Raw genomic sequence first — 15,028 nt, 5'->3', positions numbered from 1 at the left:
GGCCTACTGGATTGTTTTGTTTTTTGTTTTTCCAAAGAGCCTGTTCAGTTTTGTCTCAAAATGCCTTAAATTTCTTCCTACCTCTTTTCAGACAACCACAGAAATAAGTTGGGTTTGCACACAATTTTGGTTTAGATTAGGTCTAGAATAGTCTGTCTAAACCAGTGGTAATCAACCTGGTCCCTACCGCCCACTAGTGGGCGTTCCAGCTTTCATGGTGGGCAGTAGAGGAGCAACCAAAGTATAAATAAAAAGATAGATTTAACTATAGTAAGTTGTTTTATAAAGATTTATTCTGCCAAACTTAGCAAAAATCTGACATAAAGTACTTGGTAAGTAATTATTATTATATGCTTTAACTTGCTGTAACTCTGCTTTATAAATTTTATAAAGTAAAGTTACTTCCCTACTTTATACACCAGCATTACTGTGGAACTAGTGGGCGGTTAGAAAATTTTACTACCAACAGAGATACAAAAGTGGGTAGTAGGTATAAAAAGGTTGACCACCCTGGTCTAAACCATTAATGCCTCTATAAAGTTAAGGGCTTTCGACTTTTAATATTGCCTTAAGGTATTCATTTCTGTATATTAAACTTTATTCTACTTTATCACATTATTCTACTCCTTTCCTTCTGGCCTAATAACTCCTACAAGAAACAGCAGTGACAGTGACTCCAAAGTTATGGTATGTAACTTTCTAATCTTATTTTTTCCAAGGTGCCTGCTGGCCAATTAATGCATAAGAAATTGTATTCAATAGGAAGATGATAATGTATTAGGTTATAAAATCTGATTGAATATCAGATATTATTTTCTTCAGTGCTCTTTAAAACTTTTAAATACAGCCAACCACACTTTACAAAGGACACTACTAAAAAGGTAGATCTTGTCTTACACAGTTCAATTTTTCCTGAAATGTTTTGTCAGCAGGAGCTTTATAAGTCGTCCAAACACTGTGACTTGGGACATCTCAACCTCTCTGCACTCTGATTACATAATCCACAAAATAAAGGATTTGGATCACAGCAAGTCTGAAAACCTATCTAATTTCAGGATTCTGTGAGTTCAAATGCAAAATATATTCATTTTCCAAATGAGATCAATAATATGATAATATTGCGGGCCGAGGGCGTAGTCCACTACTATACATATCCACAACCTCAAAGTGTTTACATAAAATATTTCAGGGGTAAAAAAAATCAACCTCAAGCTTTTTACTGATATTTACAAAAGGCCTGCCTGCTACTGTGGGAACTGCAGGATGAATGACATTAGCGATGCTTTATTTTCAAGAAAAAAACTTAATAAACTATTTCAGATGAGCAATCAAATGTAATAATCTTCAGACTCAGCTTAGAAGTCACAGAGTATACCGATCTGGAACCAAGCAGTTCCTTATAGTGGCAGAGGAGTGATTTTTAAGAATGCGTTTAAAAACTTAAAACAGTTTTTTTATTTTAAATACAAATGTAAGGCAACATTTTCTGCAATGTTACCTTAAAACATAGAAACAAAGGCTGCATTCTAACTCCTCTTAGCTTCTTTTTAAAATCTCCTTCCTGAAAAATGAACCAGGCTCCCTAAATTCCTGTTGGATCACTGTCACCCACCCCAACACACACACACACACACACACACACACACACACACTTAAATGGCCTTTGTTTCGAACAAGGTTTGTCGTAACTTGGATTCGAATCTGTTGTACCTGTCTGTCCATATGTTTCCTACAATCCGCTTCTTTGCTCCTTAAATAAGAAAGTTGTGTCCAAGTGCACACACACAACGTTCACACACGATTTACGCCCTTAGGCGGACTCACCTACCTGCACACGTGGCGGACCAGCCGGTCAGTCCGCCTAAGAAGGTAGTTCAGGGTTCAAGTACCAGCCTCTGCGCGCCTGCCTCCCCTCCGGCTCCCACGGTCAATGAATTCATCAGAAAGCGACGCACTTCCCACTCCAAATCCAGGGTCTCAGGAGTGCGGTGACGCGGACTGATGACGCGTTGCTCGCCCCCCCTCCCCCCGTCTTCACTGCAGCGGCTCCGCCAAAGCTACTGTGGTCGCCACCCCGCCCCCTTTCGGGCACCGTTGAGAGTGTGGCGTTAGCCCGGCGCCTGCCGTCCGGCCCTGCCGGGACCGATGCCCTCTAGTGGCTCTGTGTCTAGGAGCCGGCAAAGAGGACCATCCATGGCATCCCGAAGCTTTGACGGTAAGGTTGCTCTGCTTTTCAGAAAGGAACATGGGATGACGGTACTATATGGCGCCCCCTCGCGGACAGTGGTCACGCGGCCGGAATAGGAGAGCTGGCGGGCGGGAGAAAGAAGGAAGCTAAACCGGAGTTGGGGACTTGGGCTCACCAGAAGCATAGAGGAAAAAATACGTTTCCCAGAGTTCTGCGAGGCTTGAAGCAGGTGGAAAGGGGAGCCGGAAGTTCGCGTGCAGGTCCGGGTCAGAGGCCTCTCCTGAACTCGTATACCCAGGGTGCACAGCGGCCAGCGGCTGCGCGCGCATGCGGGCGCGGGCGCGGGCGCGGTGGCGCTTTTCCTGCCGCGGTTCACATCGGACTCGATTTCCCAGGGTCCCGCCGCGGGAGTCTCCGGCGGGCGGGCGCGCGCGAGTTCCCGAGCGAGGTCGCGGCAGAAGTGGCCGCCCAGGCCTCTGCGTCCTCCAGGTCTTCTCCTGTCTCCGTTCCTGTTGCCGCGACCCCCTGTCTGAACGACATGGCGGCGGTGCTGCAGCAAGTCCTGGAGCGCCCGGAACTGAACAAGCTGCCTAAGTCCGTCCAGAACAAACTTGAAAAGTTTCTGGCCGACCAGCAATCCGAGATCGATGGCCTGAAGGGGCGGCACGAGAAGTTTAAGGTGGAGAGCGGTGAGTACGACGCTCTTCCCGCCCGTACAGACTCGCACTGGGCACGACTTCCCTGGGGGCATCACCTCCTCGGCCCCCCAGGGTCCCCGAGGCCCTGTCTCACCTGCTCCTCTCAGTTTGATGGAAGGAGACTTTTTGTTTGTTTTTGTAAATTTGAATCCACGTTTAGGTCCGTTTTCTTTGTAAGTAGGGTACATCATGTAACAGGTTGTGACGATTTGGGTCTGTTTACACTGGACTAAAGAGAATCTGCAACCCCTGTCTGAGCCTAGTGTCCCCTGTCTGTAAGTTGTTCGTAAATTAGTGGTAGTTTCCGCTCTTTTCTGGGCACCTGCATGCAGAGGCCTTTGTCCAATTGACGGCTTCATGCACTTGTTTTTGAGTGTGTGTCCTTCTGGTCCGATAACCAGCTGGATGTTCTCAGAAATGAATAGGTGCCCAGGACGGCGTTGGCAGAGAAGTGAACTTGCAGTAAATACGTTTAATATATCGGACTTATTTCTGAAGGTTGGAGTTTCATAGAAAATATATTAAGACCTATTGTTAATACCTGCGGTAGACCCTCAAATGAAAAAGTACGGAGATAGCGTCTTGAACATCCTTAGCATAGGAAGTACCATTAGTAAAATACAAACTCCCTGTTGTGTGTCTTGGCTGGCTCTACCAGTTGCCTGGGGTGATTGGTACTGAGTTTTGCTAAGGGGATTGAAAATTACAAATAAATATTTACTTCAAGAAATGGAATCATCAAGCAGAATTAATGTTGAATATTAATTTCCTGAGTCCCAAAAATGAATCTCGTACACTGCATACTGCCTTCTATTCACTAATGGACACAAATGTTGAGTGTCTTGGATGCACTCGATACTGTGTGAACAGCACATATCAAGCCCTTTCCCGTGGTAAGGTAACCCATTTCTTTTTACTTAAATTTAATAATGTTATACTTTTAGGTATTATTTTAGCTATTTTAATACAAGCCTTTTAAAGCAAAGCAGGTTTTAATATGAATAATTTTTTGTTGTTGTTTAATAAAGCTTTTTGGATGCTTTATTCTGAGAAGTCTACTAATGTGTGGGGAAAATGCTAAGATAAGAAAGACATGCTACCTGCGGTGAAGAAGTTCCTAATCTTAGGGGATAGACCGAAAAGCAATTTGTAAAATCCCCTTGAGGCCTTGTGTTCTTTTGTCCTGTACTTGTAAGTCAATTGAAAATATTCAAGTCATGTTAAGTGCTTGATGTATTTACCTTTATTCAAATTCTTACTAAGAGCGCAATTCCAATACTATGTCTGAAGTTTTAAAATGAAGCTTATTAAAAATGAGTAGCATTATGGAAATAGTGTGTACATGTGTGTTTGATGTTATTTTCTTCTCTACTCTTCTGTAGAACAACAGTACTTTGAGATAGAGAAGAGGCTGTCCCACAGTCAGGAGAGACTTGTGAATGAAACCCGAGAGTGCCAAAGCTTACGGCTTGAGCTAGAGAAGCTCAGTGAGTAATTGCATCTGTATAATTTTTGTGAAGTGTTGAGATCTTCAGACATCTTTGCATGCTTTGTAAACATTTACTTTATGTGAAGTGTTGATTAAGTGTCATTGTTTTCATTTGTGGTAATATTTGGGTTTTTCATTCTGTAATAATGTAAAAAAGCATAGGGTTTAAATTTCCTAATTACCTTTATGTGTTTAGAAGAAAACTATAAAGAGATAGAGCCTACTGTGAGTGGACATTGTGGGATTGACAATTCAGTATCAAGCATAATTTTCTTCCATGTTAAAGGCTCTGTTTACAGTGATAACTAAGCTGAATTACAGTTAAGGTATCTATTAATGTGCTTTATTCTGTATACATTTTATGTAGTTTAAATGTTAATATTTTTTATCCAGTTCATAAATATAATTAACTGTTTTTATAATTGACTTGGAAGATGTCATTAAAAATAAGGATATTGGTAGTTGTATATGCTTTTCCTATAAATGTTGGCTAGAATGAACACAAATGCAGTTTTGGAGATAAGATAGTGTATTTTATAATTTGGTCTAAAAATATAGTGAGTTTTGGATGTATTTTTGAATTTGGAATACAGTGTATAACTCACCCTTTTTGAGGCTCAATTTCTTAATTTTAAAGTGTGTATGGGTGGCAGTTGGATAAAAACTTGTTACTGCAAGTTTTGAGCCTTTGTGTGTATAATCATGGTATTTCTTTTATCCAGATAGTCAACTGAAGGCACTAACGGAGAAAAACAAAGAGCTTGAATTTGCTCAGGATCGCAATACTGTCATTCAGGTAAACCTCATTTCTTTAAGTAACACTAATTGTAAACATGATACTGGAACAAGTTTTGTGTGTTTTTTTATATCCTGATTTTATTATTTAGGCAATGGGAAGATAAAACATGTTCTATTACAAGAAGCTACTAACAAAATCATGTATACATAAGTTTTTTTTTTTGTACTTTTTTTTTTTTTTTTCTGAAGCTGGAAACAGGGAGAGACAGACTCCCGCATGCGCCCGACCGGGATCCACCTGGCACGCCCACCAGGGGCAAGCTCTGCCCACCAGGGAGGTGATGCTCTGCCCCTCTGGGGCGTCGTTCTGCCGCGACCAGAGCCACTCTAGCGCCTGGGGCAGAAGCCAAGGAGCCATCCCCAGCGCCCGGGCCATCTTTGCTCCAATGGAACCTTGGCTGTGGGAGGGGAAGAGAGAGACAGAGAGGAAGGAGGGGGTGGGGGTGGAGAAGCAAATGGGCGCTTCTCCTATGTGCCCTGGCCGGGAATCGAACCTGGGTCCCCCCGCACACCAGGCTGATGCTCTACCGCTGAGCCAACTGGCCAGGGCCTACATAAGTTTTTTAACTAGATCTTTTATATGATATTTTTATTGATAGATCAGACATCAGTTTTACTCATTAGAATATATTGATACTTGATATTTGAAAAAAAGAAACAACTCGGAAGCTCTTAAATTGTGATGTTTTAAAATTATTGTTAAGTCCAGTGCCATAGAATTAGACATAGGATAGAGGTTCATAGATTCCTCCACCCACTCACCCACTTAGCTATCTGATCTGCCTTGCATCTTTCCTTTCTCTTAGAAATGATCTATTTAATACTTATTGTCACCCAGGCATTATTTCAGGTATCATAATACAGTTAGGGATATGATCCATCCATCAGAAATCATTTCCTTAAAGTAGTGATATGAATAACAGATTGAATGAGATTACAAGGATTGTTGACCAGTTTGTCTAATAAAAGTGATCATACCCAGTGATTCTGCACCCAGATAGAACTTTAGACTCTTCCCGTCATTTTTTTAATTTTGCGTTTGATTTGAGGTTGAAAAGTACTTGCTATGTAAAAGAAACTTTGCATAGGAAAGACTAATAGATTTGATCCATTAGAAATTTTTTTACCTCTCCATGTTAACAGTAATATTTATCTCTTTTTTATTTTTTATTTTTTGTATTTTTCTGAAGCTGGAAACGGGGAGAGACAGTCAGACAGACTCCCTCATTCGACCGACCGGGATCCACCCAGCACGCCCACCAGGGGCGATGCTCTGCCCCTCCGGGGCGTCGCCCTGTCGTGACCAGAGCCACTCCAGCGCCTGGGGCAGAGGCCAAGGAGCCATCCCCAGTGCCCGGGCCATCTTTGCTCCAATGGAGCCTCAGCTGCGGGAGGGGAAGAGAGAGACAGAGAGGAAGGAGAGGGGGAGGGGTGGAGAAGCAGATGGGCGCTTCTGTGTGCCCTGGCCAGGAATCGAACCCAGGACTTCTGCACGCCAGGCCGACACTCTACCACTGAGCCAACCGGCCAGGGCCTATTTATCTCTTTTTTTATTTTAAGAACAGTCTTTACCTTTGGCATGGGTGGCTTGAGGTTACTACTTACAACTCAAACGTACATTAATTACCTTTGTCTTGTTACAAAGGTAACTGATTGAATATATTAAGGGTTTTAGGTTATTCTTTTTCTAGGGATCTTTCTTGAGAAATAATTTGAACCAAGGTATAAATGTGACAACAAAAACTAGAAATAAAATAAATGTCTTACAAAGGTATGTTTAAGTAGGACACTTCCAAGTGGTAGTGTTCTTCCAAGGAAAAATATTTTTAAGAATCCAAAATATGAACAAAAATGTTGAGAGTATATGTAACTTTTAAACTTTTTGCTGTATGAGTTATATGAGAAAAAAACAGCTATTTTAAACTGCATCTAACATTAAAGTAACAATTCTAAATTCAGGTTCCTGTATTTATTGATTGATTAGCTTGATTTTTCTTGTTTATGTATTATGCTTTGTATGACAGAGCCAGTTTACAAGGACAAAGGAAGAATTAGAAGCTGAGAAAAGAGACTTAATTAGAACCAATGAGAGACTATCTCAAGAACTTGAATATTTAACAGGTATGCAGAAGTGCTTTAGCCTCTAATGCCACTCTTTTCTTCTCTGTCAGTGCTAGGAGTTCATCCCTGTCCATCCCTGTAGTTGGTGTTTATTCGTGATAGCTCAGAATAGAGCTCAGGGTAATAGCCTATTGTTTCTCCCATTTACTTATTTAATTTAGATCATTAACAAGTATTTAAATAAGTGTCTAGACAAGTATACAAATGAAAAACATCTCCAAATACATGCTTACAAAAATTAGGGGATATTTCAAAGTGAATATGAAGTGATAAAATATCTCCTAATTTTTGTGAGCAGTGTAGTAATTTGGACCAAGATTTACTTCCAAAAATACTTAATACAATGTTAATTGTAATATCAAATTGTAAACAGTTTAATGTTCATTTATAGAGGCTGACCTCCTTTATTTCATACATTTACTTTTGCTGGTATGAGTTTCCACAAGCATTCAATATAAGAACCTAAGAGGAGGTTCTTTTACAGGCTTTAAAGCTTATAGGTTTAAAAAACATGCTGAAGTAGTTAGGAAGCAGGAATATAAAATATATTTAACAGACTATAGTATATAATACAGTTGATACATTCAGTGAACATGACTTTTATGCATTTTAAAGGTACCAAGTTCCCTTTGGTTACTTTTCATAACAGTTTTGAAAAGTTATTTCTGTTGAAGAATTTTCAAATACTTATGTTGCTATATAATATTGTATTTAATTAGACTTTCCTAGTCTTAGAAAAAAGTTACTTCAGAGTATTTATTGATGTTGATTAGCTGGTGGGTAGGTAAAATTGAAAGAATTTGTCCATACAAACCTGATGTAAGGAATGTAAAGAGAAGTAAGCATATGTATTCTGGTAGTTTTGAATAGAAAATCTCTATATGTGTCATTTTTAAACTTTTATATGTATCATTTTTTAACTTAACAAGTAGCTATTTGTGAAATTTTAATTAATCTTTGGTTATATGTGAGAAAAATTAATGTTAATTTTTTTGTATTTAACTTAAGATTCTGCATTTAAAATAATCAATATAACATAAATGTTTGGGTGCAGGAATCATCTATTTGTTAAAATTAAGTTTATAATTCATTATGGCAGAAAGAAATTAAAATAGAGGAGTTGAGAACTACTTACTTAGTGTTAAATGTTTATATTCCTAGATACATATTATTGATGTTTGTTTTCCTCTGTATATAATAGTTATTTTCAAATTCTCTTCTGACCTTGATAGAGGATGTTAAACGTCTAAATGAAAAACTTAAAGAAAGCAATGCAATAAAGGGTGAACTTCAGTTAAAATTAGATGAACGTCAAGCTGCTGATGTTTCTGTTAAGGCAAGTAACAAATAATTCCAAATGCATAACATACAATTTTTCTTAAAATTCACCTAAATTAAAATTTAGGCTAGTTATAAAAAAAGTAATTAAAGTGTGTCTTGTTTTTTACTGTCAGGGAATAAGCATTAAACAATTCTAATTGAACGCTTTTGCTTATGTGATATTTAAGTTTCTTGTTCTTACCTGATTGTTTTCTGTTAAGAATTCTTGCAGTTACTTATTACTCTTGTAAGGTAAAAATCTCCTTGTGTACCTTGGCTACAGACAAAATCTTTTAAGTAATGATGTCTTACTATAAATGTAATTTTTTTGTATTTCTTTAGCATCGAGAAAAACGTTTGGAGCAAGAAAAGGAATTGTTACATAATCAGAATACATGGTTGAATACAGAGTTGAAAACCAAAACTGATGAACTTCTGGCTCTTGGCAGAGAAAAGGGAAATGAAATTCTAGAGCTTAAATGTAGTCTTGAAAACAAAAAAGAGGAGGTATGTTAGTGAAATTTTATCTTTGTTTTGGTTACAACTTACATTTATATGCTAATTATTAAACATTTATTCAGTGGTGTACAAATGTAAGTGTATTATAGGATTAAGAGTCAAATATGGAAGACAGAACTCATAAGCATTTAACCTGGGAAATTAGTAATTTTAAATAGAATTTATGATATTCTTTGACTGTTGGTACTATCACTCTCTTATGATACATCTTTCCTAAGACATATTTAAGTAGTGGTAAGGTTTTGTAACCTAAATCCAAACATGTTTCATGAGCTAGTATTTTTTGTTTTTTAAAATACTGTATTTAATATAAAATTATATTTAGGGTATAGGGAATTATTTTTTGCTTACTTGACAGCTAAACATTATGTCAAACTAATTTTAGTTAATATCACATTCTCCCCCCACCCAATACTACTTTTTGTTTCTAGGTTACTAGAATGGAAGAACAGATGAACAGTTTGAAAACATCAAATGAGAATCTTCAAAAGCATGTGGAGGATCTGCTGACCAAACTGAAAGAGGTGTAGTGACCACTTTAAAATGTCTCTTTTATAAATTAAAGAATTTATGAAACTTGTTATGATATTATTTTGTGTTTTAAACTGTTTCTAGCACCATAAAATAGGACACTTAACCTAATCAAATATAACAATTATATGCTATATCCAAAGTAATGTCTAAAACTGAGCAAGTCATTAAATGTTTTTAAGTATTCCACTTTTCAATAAAAATATTAATTTTATTCTTAATCTATGTCATGAGAACTGATTTTAATTTAGTGTTTTAATACAAACCTGTATATATATAGTTTTTTCTTTTTGATAAGGATTCTAAATTCATTTCAGACATGTCTGCTGTAATTGGTTTTTGTTTATTTTTTTAGGCCAAAGAACAGCAGGCCAGTATGGAAGAGAAATTTCACAATGAATTAAATGCTCACATAAAACTCTCTAACTTATACAAGGTAGGTACCCTGCCACACAGTTTAATGTCCTAATGTTACATTATTGGTTGTTTTGGTTAACATTTTAAGATTAAATCTTAGAGTGCTGCTGAGGACTCCGAGGCAAAGAGCAATGAACTGACCCGAGCAGTGGATGAACTACACAAACTTTTGAAAGAAGCTGGAGAAGGTAACTTTTCAAGTATGCAAATATTACTTTATTTTTAGATAAAAGGTACTTTTTTCTTTACCTTTGTGTAGATTGTTGGATTTAGAAGTTAAATTAACTTTATTAGTGATACAAACTGGCATAGAAGAAAGATCCTGGATTAAGATATTTTAAATATTTCCAGCAAATACTATATTTTAAAATATAGGTATTGTTTTTCTGTTTTATTTAGCTGATAACCTCATGTATCTATCATCTAATTTCTAATAGAAAGTTTTTTTTCCATTTTTAAAATACTTTGGTAAGTACATACGGGTTTATAGTTTGGATACTCTTACTCCATATGTAAACCTTACTTTTAAAGTATAAATATGTATTTTAATGTCTTTGATTACCTTATATTCTTTTTTTTTGAAATGCAAGTTATTTATGTATGACCTTTTTTAGTTATTTCCTATGTTCTAAAGATCAGATTAAAACCAGAGATACTTAGAGACACTTTTAAAATTTGAGGTCCCTTATTTTTCCTGTGAATAGGAGACATCAAAAGGAAAAATAGATTCACCAGGCCAGGACATTTCAGGAACTATCAGTAGCGCAAGAGCTTCAGGGGTAATAACTGTCAACCATAGCCTTTCTAGAATTTAATAGTGTCCGATGGAGAGGGAAATGACTGTTCTGTTACACTTTCTAAGCTCTAGCATTTTAATTTTATGTTTAAATATTGTCTTTTAAAATGTGTTTAGCAAATAAAGCAATACAAGATCATCTTCTAGAGGTGGAGGAATCTAAAGATCAAATGGAAAAAGAAATGCTTGAGAAAATAGGGAAGTTGGAGAAGGAATTAGAGAATGCAAATGACCTGCTTTCTGCCACAAAACGTAAAGGTATGGATTTAGATGCTTACTAATGGTTAGAAATACTAGAACATCCCTACATGGGTTTATCTTATTATTACTAGTAGAATTTCTCTGTTGTGTTGTGAAGTAGGAAACTCCATTGAACTAGATATAGCATTATGTTATTTTTAGTTTAAAACTAGTACTTTATGTAGGTTTACTGTATCAGATACAAGTACCTTTTGGTCATATTTAGTTGTATGTCAGTTGTCAAATAATTTTAACTATAATTGCTGCATAGTTGTTAGAATTGAGTTTTGTTACATTATTCTTTGATGTCATAGTTTTAAAATCTTTATAGGAATTTATAGTAATGTACAGTAGGTGTCATTTCTAACTTGAAAAAATATTAGTGCCTTCTGTTTGAAATTTTATCTATACAAATTTCTGTGTGTTGACATAGGAGCAATATTATCTGAAGAAGAGCTTACAGCCATGTCTCCTACTGCAGCAGCCGTAGCTAAGATTGTGAAACCTGGCATGAAATTAACTGAGGTAAGAGTAGTGTTAACCAGTGTCACCCCAAATAAGTTCAATCAAAAAAAGCGTTCAGATCTCTCTGAAACTTAATCCTCAGAAGAATTATCCTAAATATCATATTTTTAGGATATATATGAATATCATCTGATGTTTAATGTATCATTCTGGGAAAGGCTTTCTTGGTTCCTAATTCTGTGTAACACAGTGAATATTTCCATCAATGTGAGTGCTAACGAATGTTTACTGTGGAGATAGACCCTATACTTCTGTTGTTATGCCTCCATTTGAAACAAGCCCTCTTCTACTTTCAGCTCTATAATGCTTACGTGGAAGCTCAGGATCAGCTGCTTTTGGAGAAACTAGAGAACAAAAGAATTACTAAGTACTTAGATGAAATAGTAAAAGAAGTTGAAGCCAAAGCACCAATTCTGAAACGCCAGCGCGAGGAGTATGAGCGTGCGCAGAAGGCTGTGGCAAGCTTATCGGCTAAGCTTGAGCAAGCTATGAAGGTGGGTTCCATCCCTGAATTTTAGCTGTGGGGAAAATACATATAAGAAACAATAAATATATATAATAAAGCTTGTCACTACATTATGAAATACCTGTAATTACAAAATGTTGTACTTTTATTCAGCTAAAATTGTAAGAGCCTTTTACATTTTTAAATACATTTGGAGTTGTCTGTAGAGTTCTATAGCGGATAATAAATTGCTACTTCAAATCTATCTTTATAATAGAATGCTCCTTAATGTAGTTTAGTCATTTTTTGTCATTCAGCTGTGGTGCAGACTCGATCACTAATGGGGTGATGTTGCAGAAGTGAGGAGAACCAGGTTTGCTGAAATAATGTAGTGATAGAAATGAATTTGCCTCAGAAGCTCCTGAGGTGGTCCATTCTATCCTAGTACAGTCTTTAAAAAAAAGGTTGTGATACTTCTGTCTAGAAATGATAATGTTGTTTTGGCACAGGGAAGAACAATTTTATATTATTCTGTTGTTCCTTTACATATTAGAACACCAAGGAAATTAACAAATATCTTTCATCTCTTAAGATTCCCTTTTAACAGATAGTGATGAAATCAGAGTATTTATACTCTGACAATTTTGCTTTTGGAGTACAACTATTATTGAAAAATCTTAAAGATTTGTTGCATTTTTGAATTTGAGGAAAGTCAGTTAAATCAATTTGTATCTGTTCTATCTAAACTGACAATTTTTTTTTTTTTGAGAATAGTATAAGTAAATTGTATTGTCAGTTCAAACTTAAAATTTTGTTGCTGTTGCTAATACAATTTGGGCATCAATTTAATCAGGGTATGTTATCTCTTGTCTCTCTTGTATCAAGTGACATCTACCAGTCTTGCTTTGACAGAATATTGGCTTTTTGAATCCCCTGTCCTCATCTGGTTTGAAAAGTGGTTCCTTGGGTCTAATTAAATTTTGAGTTTCTCACTGTTGAGAGTGAGGATTTTGCCTGGTACTTATTGTCTCAAGAGGATAGATAGTGAGGTCAAGGGGCTTAAGAATCAGAAAATAGTAGGTGTTTATTGTGAAAAACCTATTTGTTTCTTCACTAATGTACCAGGTACAGTAATTAAAAAAAACATTATTTTTTATAACTGCCAGAGAATTTAAAGATAATTATGGTAGCTTTTTATTTTATACCTGAATCTTCTTCCACACAACATGTGTTCTACAGACTAGATTTTGTGATAATTATTTGTTAAACATTTTTAGGGTTTTATAAGTAAATAGCTTCTTTCCTTGACATCTTAATCCCATTTTGAACTCAGTAGATTTGCATTATTGCCATAGTTCTGAATATTCACTTGCTTCATTTGTTTTATCATATACTTGTTTCTTGTTTGTTTTATAGCCTTGGGACTGGCTGTTGATTCTTTAGAATTAATTCCTAATGTGTCTTTATAAAGACAATCAGGTCTTATATGCATCCTGCCCAACTTCTTTTACTTATTTGATATTTGTTTTCAGATAACTAATGTGAAGATGATTATCATTATAATATAGTCTTTGTTTTTTGTCTTAGTAACAAAACTTTAGAAATTATTTACATGGTGTCATTTGAATTTGGTGTGACTCTGACCTTGTAATCAAGTTAATTTGGGAGTAGTGGCACATTGCCCATTGTTGTCATACAGTGATGATCATTAGAATGATGAGCAATCTTTTAGAAATTAAGAAATAAATACATGTATCATATTTGTAGACTTTCTTTGAGGGGTTATTGTATTATATAGGTTATATTGTATGAAATGTTTTTAGTTTATAAGTTGATTACTATGATATTTGAACACTGTATATTTTGTTATTTGTATAACTGCTTCATTTGTATAGTCTTAGCAGGAAATAACAGAATTTTTACGTAAATTTACATTTTAAAGGAGATTCAGCGATTGCAGGAGGACACTGATAAAGCCAACAAACATTCATCTGTACTTGAAAGAGACAATCAGAGAATGGAAATACAAGTTAAAGATCTTTCACAGCAGGTTAGAATTTATTGTTTCTTTTCCTATTTTTTTTTACCCTAAACCATGGCCTAGTAATGTTTGAATCATTTTGCAGGTATCTGAGAACTACCACATACAAAATTTTCATTGGTTAAGACTACTGCTGTAGCATAATTGCAGTCTAGTCATTTTTCTTTCATAGACCCTGCATTTTTTCCTTTTGTTTTTAAGTGATGAATTTTCAGATTATACGTACTTGTTATAATAAATGAAATAATTCAAAGATAAAAGTTCTTTCCCCCCACCCCTGTCCCAGAGTATAACCAGATAATACACTTCTGTATACTCTTTCCTATCATTCTTTTAATATGTATGAACACACATGAGCATAAATAAACATACACATTTTCTTTTTTACAGATATAAAACCATGCCATGTTTATTACTCTCCTTTTTTCCTTTTTTTTAACTGAAGTAGCCCGAAATGTAGATCTATTTTTGTTCGTGTATTTTACTCTAATTTTTATTTGTGGGTTACATACATAAACCACACAAAAATTTTACATGAATGGGATTAAAATCTATTTTTCATGTTCTTCCCCATATAACACATACAGAAGAATGCAGGTGCAATCATACACTTGTACACATAGTAGGTATCTGTTTCTGTGTATTTTATTGAGTCATTGTTTTACAAAAATTTGAGCCATGCTTCTGGAAATATAATTTGGCTGCTTTTTAAAAACAGCCTTCATTACACACTTTTATAGAAATGAAAATTTATTTCATTAAACTTTTTTTCTAGGTTTTAATATCATTTTAATATGCTTGATATATTATCTATAAGATAATTTAATACCAGTTGATGGTATTTATAAAGTAATATTTTCCCTTGAAGATTTCTATTTTCTTCTAAATATTTCCAGAATT

General features: G+C 35.7%; 2 protein-coding genes and 1 non-coding gene across 5 annotated transcripts in view; 2 read left to right on the top strand and 1 right to left on the bottom strand.

The window, feature by feature from the left end:
- ODR4 (odr-4 GPCR localization factor homolog) overlaps nt 1-2,000 on the bottom strand; it is a 36,586-nt gene extending 34,586 nt beyond the window's left edge. The window contains exon 1 of one of the 2 annotated variants that reach the window (XM_066261357.1): nt 1,825-2,000. The gene's annotated coding sequence lies outside the window, so the exon portion shown is untranslated. The remainder of the gene's footprint in view (nt 1-1,824) is intronic. The other variant, XM_066261356.1, reaches the window with a different exon arrangement.
- A 32-nt stretch (nt 2,001-2,032) lies between these two features.
- Nucleotides 2,033-15,028, top strand: part of TPR (translocated promoter region, nuclear basket protein) — a 59,759-nt gene continuing 46,763 nt past the window's right edge. For both annotated transcript variants that reach the window (XM_066261350.1, XM_066261349.1), the window contains exons 1-14: nt 2,033-2,215; nt 2,584-2,877; nt 4,269-4,373; nt 5,098-5,171; nt 7,198-7,294; nt 8,527-8,630; nt 8,957-9,121; nt 9,565-9,657; nt 10,020-10,100; nt 10,182-10,269; nt 10,995-11,135; nt 11,551-11,642; nt 11,939-12,136; nt 14,030-14,137. In XM_066261350.1, the coding sequence (XP_066117447.1) occupies nt 2,146-2,215; nt 2,584-2,877; nt 4,269-4,373; nt 5,098-5,171; nt 7,198-7,294; nt 8,527-8,630; nt 8,957-9,121; nt 9,565-9,657; nt 10,020-10,100; nt 10,182-10,269; nt 10,995-11,135; nt 11,551-11,642; nt 11,939-12,136; nt 14,030-14,137 (1,710 nt within the window). In that variant the 5' untranslated portion in view covers nt 2,033-2,145. The remainder of the gene's footprint in view (nt 2,216-2,583; nt 2,878-4,268; nt 4,374-5,097; nt 5,172-7,197; nt 7,295-8,526; nt 8,631-8,956; nt 9,122-9,564; nt 9,658-10,019; nt 10,101-10,181; nt 10,270-10,994; nt 11,136-11,550; nt 11,643-11,938; nt 12,137-14,029; nt 14,138-15,028) is intronic.
- On the top strand, nt 12,410-12,539 carry LOC136327428 (small nucleolar RNA SNORA66). The gene has a single exon (XR_010729646.1). It is a non-coding gene; the product is annotated as a small nucleolar RNA SNORA66 (small nucleolar RNA).

This window comes from Saccopteryx bilineata, chromosome 2 (assembly GCF_036850765.1).
Source record: "Saccopteryx bilineata isolate mSacBil1 chromosome 2, mSacBil1_pri_phased_curated, whole genome shotgun sequence".
Lineage (NCBI taxonomy): Eukaryota > Metazoa > Chordata > Mammalia > Chiroptera > Emballonuridae > Saccopteryx > Saccopteryx bilineata.
This window is presented reverse-complemented; position numbering and strand designations above follow the sequence as displayed.